Here is a 15,020-nt window from a genome sequence, read left to right on the forward strand (position 1 = left end):
TTGGTTATGTACCGCCTTACAAGGGTATTGGAGGGTGGTTACTGCGGGCCTGTCGCACCTATCCGAATTACCTTCTTGGTCCACTATCAAGGTGCGTCTCTTGGGCCTGTCCCCACTTCTGAAAAAAGCTGCGGTACTGCGCTGCTTCACCGATCTCTCCCTAATACTGACCAAAAGAATGCTCACACAGCGAGGGAACATGGGGGGAGGATGTTATTCGTTGGGCCACAGCAGAAAGGGAGACCCTACAGCGGGAGGAATACAGAGGGCTCTGGAAAAAGCCAATCTCAATGGAGAGGGCACACCTATTAGAACAATTTAAAGCTTACTCCACTAATGATTAGTGAATGCATGTAATGAGCCACCTGATCATACCAGACCGCCACCCATTGGGAAGTTGGCAGTTGAGGCTTCACTTTGGGGCCTCCGCCCACCCTCCCCTCCTCCTCCCTCCCATATGTTCATGGGCCCTTCATGTGAGGTATACATAGCAGCTCAACCAGACCACACAAGTGAGTTTTCGGTGGGGGGGTAGGGGGAAGGGGTTGCTCGTATGTTTACTATAACAAGTTTCAGATGTCAAATATCTATGTCTCTACATAAGCCATAATTACTGTATCCTATATCTGTACAGACACAAATCAACATGTACAATATGTTGTCCAAGATGTAAGCATTATTGATCGAATGATGTAGAAATACTACTGTACATGAGAACAGCACTGAAAAACTAATAAAATATGTTTAAAAATAATATATATATATATATATATATATATATATATATATATATATATATATATATATATATATATATATATATATAAATAAATAATATGGACGGTCATACGATCTTTAAAGACCAGCAAGGAATTTTGGAAAGGGCTTCTGCTTTCACTAGCAGGGAGGGTGGCCCTCTTAAAAATTGTTTCGCTATTGCGCCTACTGTACTTCTTCAAGGCACTCCCAATATGGATACCTCCAAGGTGGCATACCGACTTACATTCCCTAGTATCGAGTTTCCTTTTGGGCACGGACGCAGGCAGGTTGCCCTAAAAACACTGAAGTGACAGACAGCGGAGGGGGGCCTAGCAGTTCCCGACTTTGAATGATATTACTTAGCTGGCCAACTACAATGGTTTGCCCGCTAGCTGGCAGATCAGCAGTCGCCGGAACGAGAAGCAGGCCGTTCACACCAGATTTAAACATACTGTTGAGGATGTTGATGCGGGTAGGCAGGCCACTGGCGGAGGACTCCGGCAAAATGCAAATGTTGCAACACTGTTGGAGACGCAGTCTCCAAAAGACGCAGGGGCGGATCCCCTACTCTCCTGACCTCCCTATAACATTGCTGCAACTATTACCACATGGGAGTCAATGGGAGGGCCTAGGATGCAAGCGGGGGCATCACGCCTGGGAGACCTATTCAGAGACAGGGTACTTCTCCAATTTGAAGACTTTGGAGAGGGCTTTGATCTTCCTTACAGTCACTTCTTACCGCATGGGGTGGATGGTAGCACGATCCGTGAACTGGAAGACAAAGACTGGGAAACCATATTGACCGGGACCCCTAGGATTTCGAGGAATGCCCGCTTCCGATTAATTAACTTTTTCAAACTACATAGGACGTACCTCACCCCAGACGAATCAACACATTTTTCCACAGGGAGGACATTAAATGCCCAAGATGTGGAGAAATGGGAGCAGAAATCTTCTAATTGCTTTGGCCGTGTCCAGAGTTGCGGGCTAACTGGAAACGAATCACTGACACGCTTGAGAAGATTATGGAGTGCCCTGTGCCCCCATACACTGCCTCCTGGGCCTGTTCCCCCATACCTCCAAAACATGGGTCACCGACAGATTTCTGGATTTGGCCCCGATAGTGGCTAAAAGAGAAATAACTAGGCATTGGAAAGCGCAGGAGGCGCCCCGAATCTCAACATGGAAAAAATAATTTGAAAATTGAATGGGCTGCGAGGGGAGGGTTCTCCTTAGAAATGCCCAACAGGGCATCAGTTCTATTGAGAGAGTGAGGGCCTGGGAAGCATTGGTGGATAGTGCAAAAGACCCAGAACCCGGTTCAGGGGAATCCACTCCAGCTGGACCAGAGAAGCCCAACACAGCAGGGTGCAGAGGGAATCAGACTCCAAGCCACCCTAGATAGGGAAGAAACTAACTAATAATCTGAGAAGCAGAAAGGGAGGCAGCACAGATGGAACTACATCATACTGAAGCCTTTGTACAACACTGAGCTCACTTTGGGCCTATGGTACTGCTCTGCAATGGATGGGGTGGGAAGGGTGTTGGGGGTTCACAGTTACCCGGTTAGATTGTATACTCTACGAGTTATATGATGAATCTTTGAATTGCATTGTAGAACTCGCAATGGATGTAAAACGAATAGGACACGTTACCCCGCACACTTTTATTCCGTATGCCATTACCCCGCAGTTTTTACACCGCAAAATCTTTTACAACGCAATCCATTACAACGCATTACCCATTACAACACAATTTACTATTCGAACTCCACCAGGGTGTTACTTTGGGGAACGCGTTGTAATAGTTTGCGGTATAAAGCCCTTCGCTGTAAAAGATTTTGCGGGGTACAAAATGCGGGGAAATGGCACGCGGTGTAACGCATGGAGGGTAAGGATGTTTCCCATGTAAAACTAATAAAATAGTTTTTTAAATGAGGGAGTCGCGTCTAGATAGGCCCTGCATGTCTTTTTCATAGCACACTGGTTTCAGTGTGGAGCTGCAAGGTCCCACCTTCTGGTGGGCAGAGGAACTGCTGAAAAATGTACAGATCCAGTCTGGGGCCTTAGGAAAATTCAAAAGGTGAGGAATCTGCAGCTAATAGACTATCAGAAGAGCTACTCTAAATACTACTTTGTAGACCGAAGTCTTGAAGACCAGGACATGGCTATACACGTGATATTTAAGGAAACATTTCTCATAAATGATAATGTAGCTTCTTTCTTCAATGTGGAGGGAGGTCTTTGTTTTAGTATCAAGTAACCTTTTAGTTAAGGGCAAACAAATGAACTGCACGTACAATCTCACTTGCAAGGTTCCCACAGTTTCTGGGAAACTTGTAGCTTGCTGAGAATGTGAAACAAACCTGTTTTAATGTGCATATAGTCAGTGTCTCTTGCATACGGTACATGATTGCTGTGCTTGTGTCTAATGTATGCAAAGCTCTTTCTGCTGAATTGGATGGAAATTGGAGAGGGAAAAAAAGTTAACTATATTGTTAAATTAACATTGAAAGGACAACAGTAGCCACAAAACGTGAATTGGTTCTCATGACTATTTTATAACTACATATGGAGTTTTTGACTAGTTAAAGCATGTATGTAACTCACCAACTCTTCTTAATGATGGGATTGCAATTAAGAAGGCGGTTTAAAGGTTTAATGCGTAAAAAACATGTCTATATGTCTGGACATCATTGGTAGTTTTTTACGACCTGTTAGGTCAAAATTTGAACTCCATTGGAGGCTGTGAAAGGGGTCCCCAAGGAGGAGCACAGGCAAGACAGCCACTTAAGACTGAGCTCTCACCTGCTGAGTAGGAAATATCTTGAAACATCCTCTGGCCCCTAACATTAAAGTAGTTGACTGCAAAAAAGCGCCCTGAATCAACGAAGCAACGTACATTGGGATAAGCTTGATACTTAATGGCACCACTAATTAAACATTATATCGGCACTACCACTAAAGCAGTATGAGCCAGATCTTACTAGAGAAAAGTGCTGCAGGGTGGGACACACTCCCACTAAGAAGCTGCTCCAAAACACACACGGAGCTGCGTGATCGGATTCTAGATGTACAACACTTGAGGAACTCAGCATACTCGTGGTAACAGTGACATGGCCTGATTGATCGCCGAAAGTGTCGACTTGAAAATGTAACTGCGGCTTGCTTATCAGACCAGGAGAGTGCAGGAGACCCGGTCTAGGTAACAACAGTGGTGGTAGTGCCCTCCTTATTTCTTATATTGCCGACTATAACAGTCAAGCTGAGGAAAAACAAATGAAATGATATAGAGTGCATGACATTTGCGTATCCTTCCAGTGCTGGGATGTAACACCTTCCAATGGACTGAAAACGGCTGTCATAACAAGTGGAAGGACACATCTTTTTTGGCCCTATACATACAATGGAAACGCAATACCGTTCCAGAACATGAAAATGCCAACAGGAGTTGGGTGCTCTTTACTAGCTTTCACTGGATAAATATGCATGCACCTGATGCAACATAACATTCAGTCTTTTCAATTAAAATTCAGAATTATCCCACCAATCCTCTCCGAGAGCACAATCCCCAGCTCCAAAATCTGTTGAATTGAATAATGTAGAGAGAGAGTCGGTCTTTGAATACCAACTAACTTAACTAAATGTCTACAAACTGTAACAAGCTGCAATTTGGGAAAAGAAACAACAACCATCTCATGGCTTACATAAAAACGCATCCACTGTAGCCTCTCAATGAATTGGTAACAGAGAACACAACTACACAGAAGCATGGTTCGAACATTGCTCACAATACAATGAGGAACCAGAAACTACTTTCAAGGAAGTCCTGCGGTAATCGAGTACCAAACTGATGTTGGAACATAAAATTGACTGCATGAGTACAGACCTTCCCATTCTACAATCTGAAACGAGCAAGACTTCTTAAAGAGTGAGGGCGACTGATCATGGCTTAAAAGAATTGACTTCGGCTTCCCCCGCTCGGTCGCTCCGTCGGGTTCTCCATATTTTCCACATTTTCGGGGAGCACTCAGGGTACCAAATAAACTGGGCTAAATCCCAGATGTATCCCCTCTGGGGCGATCCCCCCTTGAGTGCGAGAGGCTACACCACCCCGATGACCCATCAGGGGTTCCTCTATTTGGGGATGTTCATCACCACAGACGTTGGGTTGTTTCAGGAGAGGAATCTCCAGGGGGTATTAAGGCGATTTCGCGCGGACGTGTCACACTGGAAAACCCTTCCTCTCACGTTGTTGGGGAAGGCGTCCGTATATAAGATGCTTGCGCTGCCCCGCTTTTTATACGCGTTATAGAACACGCCCAACCCGGTTCCCAACTCCTATTTTTCGCAGATCGAGGCCGCGGTACGTGAAATGCTCTGGGACAATAAGCCGCCCCGTATCGCAATGGCGAAGCTAACAATGGGATGCTACGATGGGGGTATAGGACTGCCTGACTTGCGACGGTATTATCAAGCCTCGCAGCTGGCGGCCATAAACAGTTGGGTGTTCGGGAGACATGACGACCCGAGCTTCCGCACTGACCACTGGCTGTTGGGAAAAGGGGGTTACAACAGAGCCCTATACACCAATCACAGGAAGTTGAGATGGACAGGCCCAACGGCGCGCGCGGTGGAAGTGTGGCATGGGGTACAGAATCAGATGGGATGGACGGGTCGCCTGACGAAGGCCACCCCACTTTGGGAGGATATACTGGGGAGACTCCGCTCATACACAGGATTTGATAAATGGGACTTGATCGGAATCTCTAGGGTGGGCGACTTGTGGGTGAAAGGGAGAAAGGCATCATTCTCGGAACTTCAGGCCAAGTACCAGTTAGCCGCGTCAGAGGGATTTCGCTACTTACAGATTAGCCACGCCATAGAATCGGCCTGGCCCAAAGACGCACCCCTCCCGGACTCCTCTCCCTTGGAGGATAGACTCCTGTTGGATCCCATGAACTGTAAGGCCATATCGCTCACGTACAAGAAGCGGATTAATAGAGGTGACCCAATGACTAAGCTTAGAGCGGCCTGGGAGGCCGACCTGCGGGACATGCCCAACAAAGATTGGAGGGAGGCATTGGCCTCGCCCAGAGAGGTGGCTATCCCTATGCGTCTACGGTTGGTGCAACTTAAAGTCATCCATAGGGTGTATTTCAACGCCAGATTATTGCACAGACTCAACAGGCGACCAGACTCGCAATGCCTCCGGCAAAGTGCACTGACTGGCACATTTTTTCATATACTATGGGAATGCCCCCGCATACAGGAATACTGGGTCAATGTCACCATACAAATGGCCAGGGCCTGCGACAAGACTATACACCCGACACCTGCGCAGTGCCTGCTGAACATCTGGGTAGCGACGGACCTCACACAAATTGAGCAAGAATGGGGGTTGGGGGATAGCCAAGAGGAACATCGCTCAGCGATGGGGAGTAGGCACCCCACCGAAATTAGCGGACTGGGCCAAGGATATGGACTATGCCATGCTAGCGGAGAAAACGTTGGTCAAGGAGAGGGGGTGCCCGCGCAAATGGGATCACAAATGGGGAAAGTGGAACAAACATAGAGGCAACATCTGTATCTCTCCGACAATTGAACTCAGGAATGAGAGGGGGCGGATGCTGGGAGGGGCAGCGTCGGATCAGCATAACACTGAGTAAAGGGTCCCGGGAGTCCGCTTGTCAGGAGGATACCAGGCTAAATAGATGGTGTAACAACACAGAAGCCTCGGGGGGAGTTTCTTATAATGGGGACCGCAACGATGCTGGTGGGCGGTGTGGTGAAGCGGGCGTGGAAATAGATGAACTGGTAATGGTAGACATTGGCACATTGTCAATATATCTGTTATGCTCGCTGTCTTTGTGATCAATAAAAAGTTTTTTTTTTTAAATTACAAAAAAGAATTGACCTCCAATATTAATCAATAAAAGAAAAAACCCGTAAGTGAAGATGCATACTACTTAACACAAAGGATCAAAGATGTGGTAGGATGCTTTCGAAGGAACAATGTAAGCTTTCTGGGAATATCAAGCCCCCAAACAGAACTGTTAAGGACTGATTTCAAACTGTACTGAAGCTGAAGGGTCACTCTATATTCTTTTCAGTCAAAAGGATGAGCAGGGTTCTTGGTCATCCACTCCCTCTGCCCCATCAAGAGCAATAATTGCTAGACTAATAAACTACGGAGACAGAGTTGCCATCATACAACCTGCTTGACAAGTGATCAAACTTCATAAAAAGGTACCACAATCTTACTGTTTTATGATTTAAATCAAGCAGGTCAACAAACAAAGAAGTTAATTTGATCATGGTAAAAATAATCTGCTTCTATTAGAGCTGAAATATATAAAGTTGTTTACAGAAAAAGTCTAGATTATTGTGGATGGTAAACATGGCACTGCCAGATAGACTGAGTTTGGGACTCGCTAGACAGATGGCAGAGACAGGGGTGGAAAAGAAGTGACTGCTTTAATCACAATACCAAACACAGAAAACACTGAAAATACAGAAAAATGTACTGAATCTGCCAAACTGTTGCTCAGCAAAGAATTTCACGATGGGATTTCTGAAAATCACACAATTCAAATGACAATGCCAGATGATGGCGCTCTTGAAAAACCAGCATGTGTAACCGCAGCAAGTTTCCTAAACTCTGCTGGCACGCCAACTGCATCGAGAATGGAATTATCATAGTACGGTTTCATTCAAGTTTAAAAAGTGAATGCGTGAGTTGCAAAATTCGGATTTATAAAACTGTTAGTGAACATTGATGGGGCAGGGGCAAAAAGCACTGGATACACAGGGCCTGTGCTGTTGGATTGTGCAATGAATACCCATCAGTGCGTCAACAAAAGGATACGTTTCTGACTTATCAGTAGACTCTTGAAGACATCACTTCTAACAATCCGTAACCAATTTAAAGTTTTACTTGTTAATTACTTAAAATTAGGCGACATTGACTTCGTGAATTGAGAAGGGGGTGGGGAGGGGGGGGATTGGGAAGATTGTTTTTTTGTTTTATATTTCAAACATCTGATTTCAAAGACTGATTACCTCAAACTCTTAGTATAGGGCTCTCCTGGAATGCGAACAACATAAGACAAACTAAAGAGGGGGAAAGTCATCTCGTTCTTATTGAGACACAAACCAGATTCACTGTTGCTTCAGTAAACACACTTGATGGTTACAGAACGCCAATTTGCAGGTATGTGCAATTATACCGTATCGGCACATGTCGGTTTTATGACCATAAGGGGTTGCTATATCTGAGGAAATCACTGGCTTCTGTAATGCCAAAAACGTGGATAGACAGGGAAGGGGATATCAGGGAGCCATGCTAGTAGATTGGATGATTACACTATTAGATGGGCAGAAGATATTAGTAGCACCTACGGAAAGAAATCAATGAAAGATGTAGAGAAATCCAGTGTATTCAACCCATACTATGATACGCTGCAGTTTTAAATTAGGACTTTCCGTCAAGAATGTAGAGCAATTTTTTAATAAAATCATCTTACCCAAAGTGTCTGAGGAGGTTAACCAGCTCTTAGAACAATACTTCAATATTGAAGAAATTATTGTAGCTGTGTCACGCAAAAACTTTCAACTGATTAAATTGCATAAACAATTGTCAAAATATGGGGGTCTGGAGCCATTTAAAATATTTGTGGATGTGAAGGGTGAGAGGACAATGTCTCCAGACATGTGTCACATGACTATCACACTAACACATAAAATAGGGTAACCAACTCAGGTTTGTTCATCTTATAGAGTGATCTCTCTACCGATAATTAAACAAAAATCCTAGTGAAAGTCCTGGCAAATCAAAATCACCTTCATCTGCTTCTTTCCATTTTACTACATCTCGATCAGCCTGGCTTTCTGATTTTATTCTACAAAGATCCCCAAGAGTAAACTTTAGGTGTTTCCATTACTGCAAAGCTCTTTCAGCGACACTTGTGGATTAGCCTGTAATATCGTTGTTAGATGCTGAGAACTCTTTTGACTCAAATGTATAGCACATCCTGTTGCCAGTTCAATACATCGTCAGATGTAAAAGGATATAGGCAGAGTCTTCCACTCAAGCATCACCCTAATAGATACAATAGGAACTGCAGCTGATACAGTTAATAAACATCCATCTAGGAAATATGCATTGAATACAAGAACCTGACAAGAGAGCCCTCTATCCCCGCTCTCATTCAACTTACGGACAGATCCGCTGGCAAACTATATTAGGCAAAACAAGGAGTGTTCGATGGCAGAACACAGATTAGATCCTTCTGTTTGCTGGTATTCCAAATTCCTCATTATCCAATTTGTTGAACATGTTTGAAGAGTGTTATATGTACTTGGGCTTAGCCACATAAGATCAATTTCAAGGAGGAGTATTTATGCATCCATACACATACTGATTAATTGGAATCAATCTTGGAAACACCCTTTATATTTGATACAAGAGTAATGCTCATACTTTTCCCCCCCCCCCCGTAATAGGTTTACAAATTAGCCTGTTGGGGCAAACCAAGCATTACTGTGGAGTTGGGGCTTGTCATGTAGTTTTAGTAGTGTCCTGTTATTATGTTATTTTAAGTGACCCTTTTTTTCCTGTGTTATATGTTTTATGTGTTTATATATACATGGGGGAATGCGGGATCTCCTTAATACAATGGTGCAATTTGCAATGCTATATTAGGATTATTTCAGTTGTGCCAGTATTGTGCTTTTTGCTTTATTGTTCACTAAGGACAGTTTTTATTTGTGGTCTTGTTTATACATTCATATTGTATATGTTGTTCACAGCCCTGATTAAGTTCAAGTTGGATCCTTTACACTAAACGCGTTAGATGGATGTTTTATGTATATGCATGGATTTCATATGAGGAACTAAATCTAAACATGAAAGAAGAAAAAACAAAATAAAAAGGAATATTTATAAAGACTGTTTGAATGATCATTTGGATAAGAGGACCTTCCCAGTGCACCATTCCATTTCAAGTAATATTAATCTAACCTGTGTGAAGTCTTCACATTAGCCTTTGCAGAAGTACATACCTTAAAAACTGAATAAATTGAGCCACGTACAGCAGAAATTCCATAAATCAACCCCTACTCATAGGCCACAATGTGCTCTAGGTCAACCGCAAGATTATTGCGGTTAAGTTCCATGCGCGGTCAGCAGCCCATCACCTACCCCTTTGCCTGCCTGGGGTTGATTTATGGATTCATACTTAGGTGAGCATGACAGATACCTAGGATCTACTGTATCACTACAAGGGATTAAGTTTAATAAGACTCTAGATACCCACCCTAATTCAGGGTAGAGAACATATTTTTTGGTCCTGAAGAAATGCGAGGGATCCAGTACTGGACCAACATAGCGTGAAAACATGTCGACCTGAATAGTGAAACCACAATAGTTCACTACAACACACTCACTGAGTAATGGCGTACCATAACCTTTGAACACTACGGCATCTTAGTTGTTAGCCTTACCGAAGGGTCGCTGAATCAAAATTTGATCTCCTTTAGGTAATTTTAAAATCACACTTCACCATACAAATTATACCCCACACACCAGCATGCACCGTCCCGGCTGATACAAGAAAAGATCTCTGACAAAGAGCCCTCTTGCCGGGTCCGGGGGGCATTGTAGCGCCGGCCCCATGAGGAGCATAACGTCCGATGATGAAGCATGAAACCCACAAGGGTGAGGGCAACACCTCCAAATAAGATCCCCCTGGAACCATCTATTCCAACCACACCTTTGCTTTAACGTTTTCTATACCCTCTCCACATAGGAACAAGTAGCCACACTGATTAGGCATGTCAATTATAGTGAGGAGCACGGGTACTGGACCTTAATCTGGCTCCTAGTCCCCTCTTTTTGATTCTAGATTCAGTGAGAGCCACCTGCCCCAATTAGTGTTGTCCAAGTGTATGCAACTGCAAACTATCAGCAACAAGTGAAAGCCCAGGGAGGGGGGAGGGGAGGGGCACAGGCAGCACCGAAGTGGTAGGGGCGGGCAAAGGGGGTAACCACCCACCTTCCGCTCACAAAATACGACAGCAGCAGAAACAAACAACTGAAAACCATTCTTTAGAAAGACTGCGCTATGCATGTAAAAGTTAGGTGCATGGCGCCCGTGAATGGACTTGTGTGTTTTACAATGTACATACGGTGAGCCACGCATAAACAAAGGCACTTGGCTGCCATAGTTGAGTGAAAGTAAATTAAACAACAAAAAAAGCTGTCCTCTGGATTATCTTAATGTTATATTATATCCATTTTATAAAGCGCAACGAGTCCGCAAATAACCAGCCTTGCACCAGAGAATATAAACAAACCCCACTGATGAAGGTTGCATTGAGTTAACCCCCTCCACCCGCAGAATAGAAGACAATAGGAAGACATCCAAAGCAACATGTGATGCTGATCTTGTGAGCCTGGTAAGTGGCCGTGCTTGGCTCCTGCTGTTTAACATGAGTGGGTATATGAAAGATGTGAAGGGGAAGTGATAAAAAAGTGGTAGTTTAGGCCCCAGCATGCAGCATTTACTATCAAGGCCCACTGAGGGAAAAGTGAACAGGCATTTTGTGAAAATCCCTGGCTCTCCTGTTACATCACATAGAAAAAATCAGACCGAATTTGCCGTGCCAAAATAATTAAACAAGTGTTTTTGACCCAAGAAACCCTCCCCACAACCACAGGCAGACTGCCAATTTGCAGCATGAAAAATATAATTATAAAAAAAGGATTTGGGAGAGCTGCACTAGAGGAAGTTACGCGGAAGCCATTATTTAAGGTCAAAACAAGTAAAAAGAAAGGGGCACGGCCATCATCCATGAATATCAAGCTTGGCGTGCCGGGCTGCATAAAAAATGTAATTACAAAAAAAATAAAGGATTTTGGTGAGCCGTGGGCCAGCTATTATTGAAGCTGAGGGAGAAGCAGCTAAAGCCGAAGAGATGGAGTGAACAGGGTGGAGGAGGAGGAGCCAGTTGCAGCCAGGGAGAAGGAGGAAGCGTGGTTACCTGCAGATCCTATGGTTAAAAAAGCAAAAAGGAGAAAAGAGTCCCAGAACTAATTAATAACATAAGGTGTAACAGGACATGTAAAAGGGACAGTCCTTAAGGGAGGTCACAATGAGAGAAAAGGCGGTACTAAGGAGGGACTACTAAGCGTATCAACGAATGAAAAGTCACCATTTCGATAGGGTATTGACAGGATCGAATTAAAAAGATGGGCCGAAAGTGGGTGGAGCTTAAAGCTTATATCCTGAATGTAGCATGTCTTGAAGAGACAGCGCAAGTGCTGCCTAGGCGAGACCTAAAAAGAAGAAGTACATTTCTGGCTCCTTTGAAAGCTTGGCTGACTTTGCATGAAGAAGAGGAAGTGCTCGGCTCAAACACATTATGAGATGGACTTATTTGACTGTGACTGGCTGTAGGAAGTGGCAATGGAATCTGCTGGTAGTTATATTATTTTGCTAGAAATGTTGATGTTTCGGCTTTCAAATGTTGCTGAGTATTAAATGTTAATGTATAATCCTAGCCTCTGTGTCCGAAACAGAATTTAAATTTTGCTTCACAAATGCTAGGAAAGGTATACTTTCTATGATTTCATACCCATAGTTATACTCCGAGGGTTATTGTAAATTACTTACTCTTCCTTCTTAGAGGATATAATTATATGTTATTCCATACATCATGAGCAAACGGAAAACCTTGGAATCACTAAAATGCTGCAGATGTTTCTTAGAATATCCACCAATTAATATCCTGTATGAATAACACACGTTATGTACGCCAGGTGAAAATAAATGTGGGAGAAGAATAAATGTAGGAGTGCTAGAGTATTGTGATTGTTTTTCGGATGGATGACTATCTTGGCAGGCAGGATCCTGGACTACATTTTACAAAAAATAAATTATGTCATTTGTTGATGTGTTGAATACAATCAAATTGTATTTATGAAACTTTGTTATGCCGTTTCCTTTTCTCTGTGAAGTTGTGCTAATTAAATTAATTCATAACAATCAACTTGTTGATGTACAAGTGTTCATGTTTTCAAAGTGGGGTTGGGTTGGTGGGATATGGTGATTCTCAGAACTTGGGTAAGACTGAATAAAGTTTTCCTCTTACTTTCCTCATGTACAGACCATAGAGAGGGCCAGGTGTTGAACTAAAAGATAATTTGTAACCTTTGTGAAGCTGTTTTGAATGCTAAGGAACAAAGGATGCTTGTTATCTATAGAACAATGTAGAAAAGGTTAAATAAACGCTGAAATTAGTCAATACCTGCAATATTTCATACAACCTGCCCTTTAGGAACCAAGTCACATAAGGCTTGTATTATGTTGACCTTTAACTCTCTTCAATGTTTTCCATTGAAAATTTCAAGTGAAGCTACCTGAAATCAATCCTAATGAAAGAAAATTCAGACTGTGAATGCATGTGCATCAAGGAGGACAGCTGAATCCCTTAAGTAGCCTCATTACATTAGCACATATTGTTTATTTTCAACTGTTTTTTGGCTTTGTGTGGCGAACTGAAAATGATGTATCCATGTACTAAATCGCACAATCATGCAAGGTATGCGAATTTATACAAAAAAATCATGCTGCAAAACCACTTGACATAGTAGTTCAAAGGCCAAACCCCATAAATGGTCTGGTTAAAAAGTGAAAGCAAAATAGAACTAATAGCACCATTCCTATTAACACTGATTAATTAGGTAAAAGAATGAAACTAGGCTTAAATATCAACTCCAGAAAAAAGATTCAACCTATTTGCATTGAGGTAAAACTGAAGACTTGTGTCAATGGTTTACAAAGTATATGAAAGTCAAGTTTATGATAATACCTTTTATACTGTTGCGACTAAATCATCAGAAAACTGAGCATTTGTACTGTAAACGTATATTCACGTGCCGTAAAAATCCATTCTAAAAAGTGTGTGAAAAACGACTACGGTAAGGCTTATTAATGCTGGGGGAATGTGCAAAGGTCAGGTGTGTTTTTTTGTTCTTTTTTTAGCCTTAAATTTACTAGGGCTTCACACAGGTTTGTTTCTAACATTCCGAACCACAAAGGTCTCTGTTCACAAGCCAGAATCGAGGAAAACAACTGGGGAGTGTCTTCAAGTAGACAAAAAATGTCTGTCGCATCATACTGTCGAGAAAACGTGTTTTACGACTTTAACGTACACTCTCACTTGGTAGAAGTAAGGGCAACGATCTTTCACAGCAGGTGCTAGCTAAATGGTTGGCAGGCACCTGATAAATCTACCACCTGATCTTTGTACAAATGGACTAGAATTACCCATTAGTTATTCCCTTGAACTCACCACACATGGGTCAACGTGGAGTGAGAAATAAATCCGACTTTAAAGCCGCTCAGCATCACACAATTGGCAAGTACATGATGGCTAGAAATACGCGAAGCTTTCTGGCTTCGGGGGGTGACGAAAACAGAAAGATGGCAATTAAAAAACGTGCACTCGAATTATTATGGTATCTTCCTTTATGTACACAATCACAAATATGATCTCCTTACCTTGAAAAGACAGCACACAGTTCACTGTGGATTCTGCTACGTAGTTTTCAGGCAGAGGCGACCATAAAAAAGTGTAGTAATCCCGAGCAGTACTCCACCCAACCTGTAAACAAAACACCAGTTTATCAGACGAGAAGTATGTACCTTTTAAGAAACAGACTCAGGCATGTTGCGTCCATGGTCAGAATGACAGCATCCCGTTTTGAGAGTCACGGGGGTGCACGACAAAATGCAAGCTTTCGTTTAGGCGCAGATAAGAAGTCAGACCCTTAGCTACTTTCATTTCCTCTGTCAGAGAAGGACAGGCAGCTGTGATTGGGTACAGACACGGACTTCGCACCAACCAACAAGGGATTTCCTAGTTTTTTCTCAGACAAACCTTTATGAGTACACAAAGCACGACACGTCTCATCAACAAGTGCAACCTCAGAATCATTTCCTGATCGTTAGGTTCCCACGTTTAAACTGCTTATAATTAACACTACTCGGCCGAACACTTCTACTTGCACTAGCAACGTACATCCAAAATTAGCAGGCGCCTTGCTACGTCAAACAACATCAATAAGGCTCCCTGCTTTTACTGATTTTCACAGATAAATACAGACCGAAAACATTCATTTTCTTGTCTGTATTTATTTTTAAATGTGTTTAAAAACGGAAATTAGGTTGCTTTTTGAGTAAATCTAAATACTGTCTG

General features: G+C 42.9%; 1 protein-coding gene across 12 annotated transcripts in view; it reads right to left on the reverse strand.

The window, feature by feature from the left end:
• TAX1BP1 (Tax1 binding protein 1) overlaps positions 1 to 15,020 on the reverse strand; it is a 712,600-nt gene that overhangs the window by 514,782 nt on the left and 182,798 nt on the right. For 10 of the 12 annotated variants that reach the window (XM_085631620.1, XM_085631618.1, XM_085631616.1 and 7 more), the window contains one exon: positions 14,324 to 14,426. Coding sequence is in view for 8 of the 12 variants with exons in the window: in XM_085631616.1 (XP_085487742.1) it covers positions 14,324 to 14,426 (103 nt within the window). In the remaining 4 variants the exon portion in view is untranslated. Of the gene's footprint in view, positions 1 to 14,323; positions 14,427 to 14,467; positions 14,645 to 15,020 lie in introns of those variants that run through there. The other 2 variants (XM_085631621.1, XM_085631619.1) reach the window with 2 other exon arrangements.

This window comes from Triturus cristatus, chromosome 10, assembly GCF_964204655.1.
Source record: "Triturus cristatus chromosome 10, aTriCri1.1, whole genome shotgun sequence".
Lineage (NCBI taxonomy): Eukaryota > Metazoa > Chordata > Amphibia > Caudata > Salamandridae > Triturus > Triturus cristatus.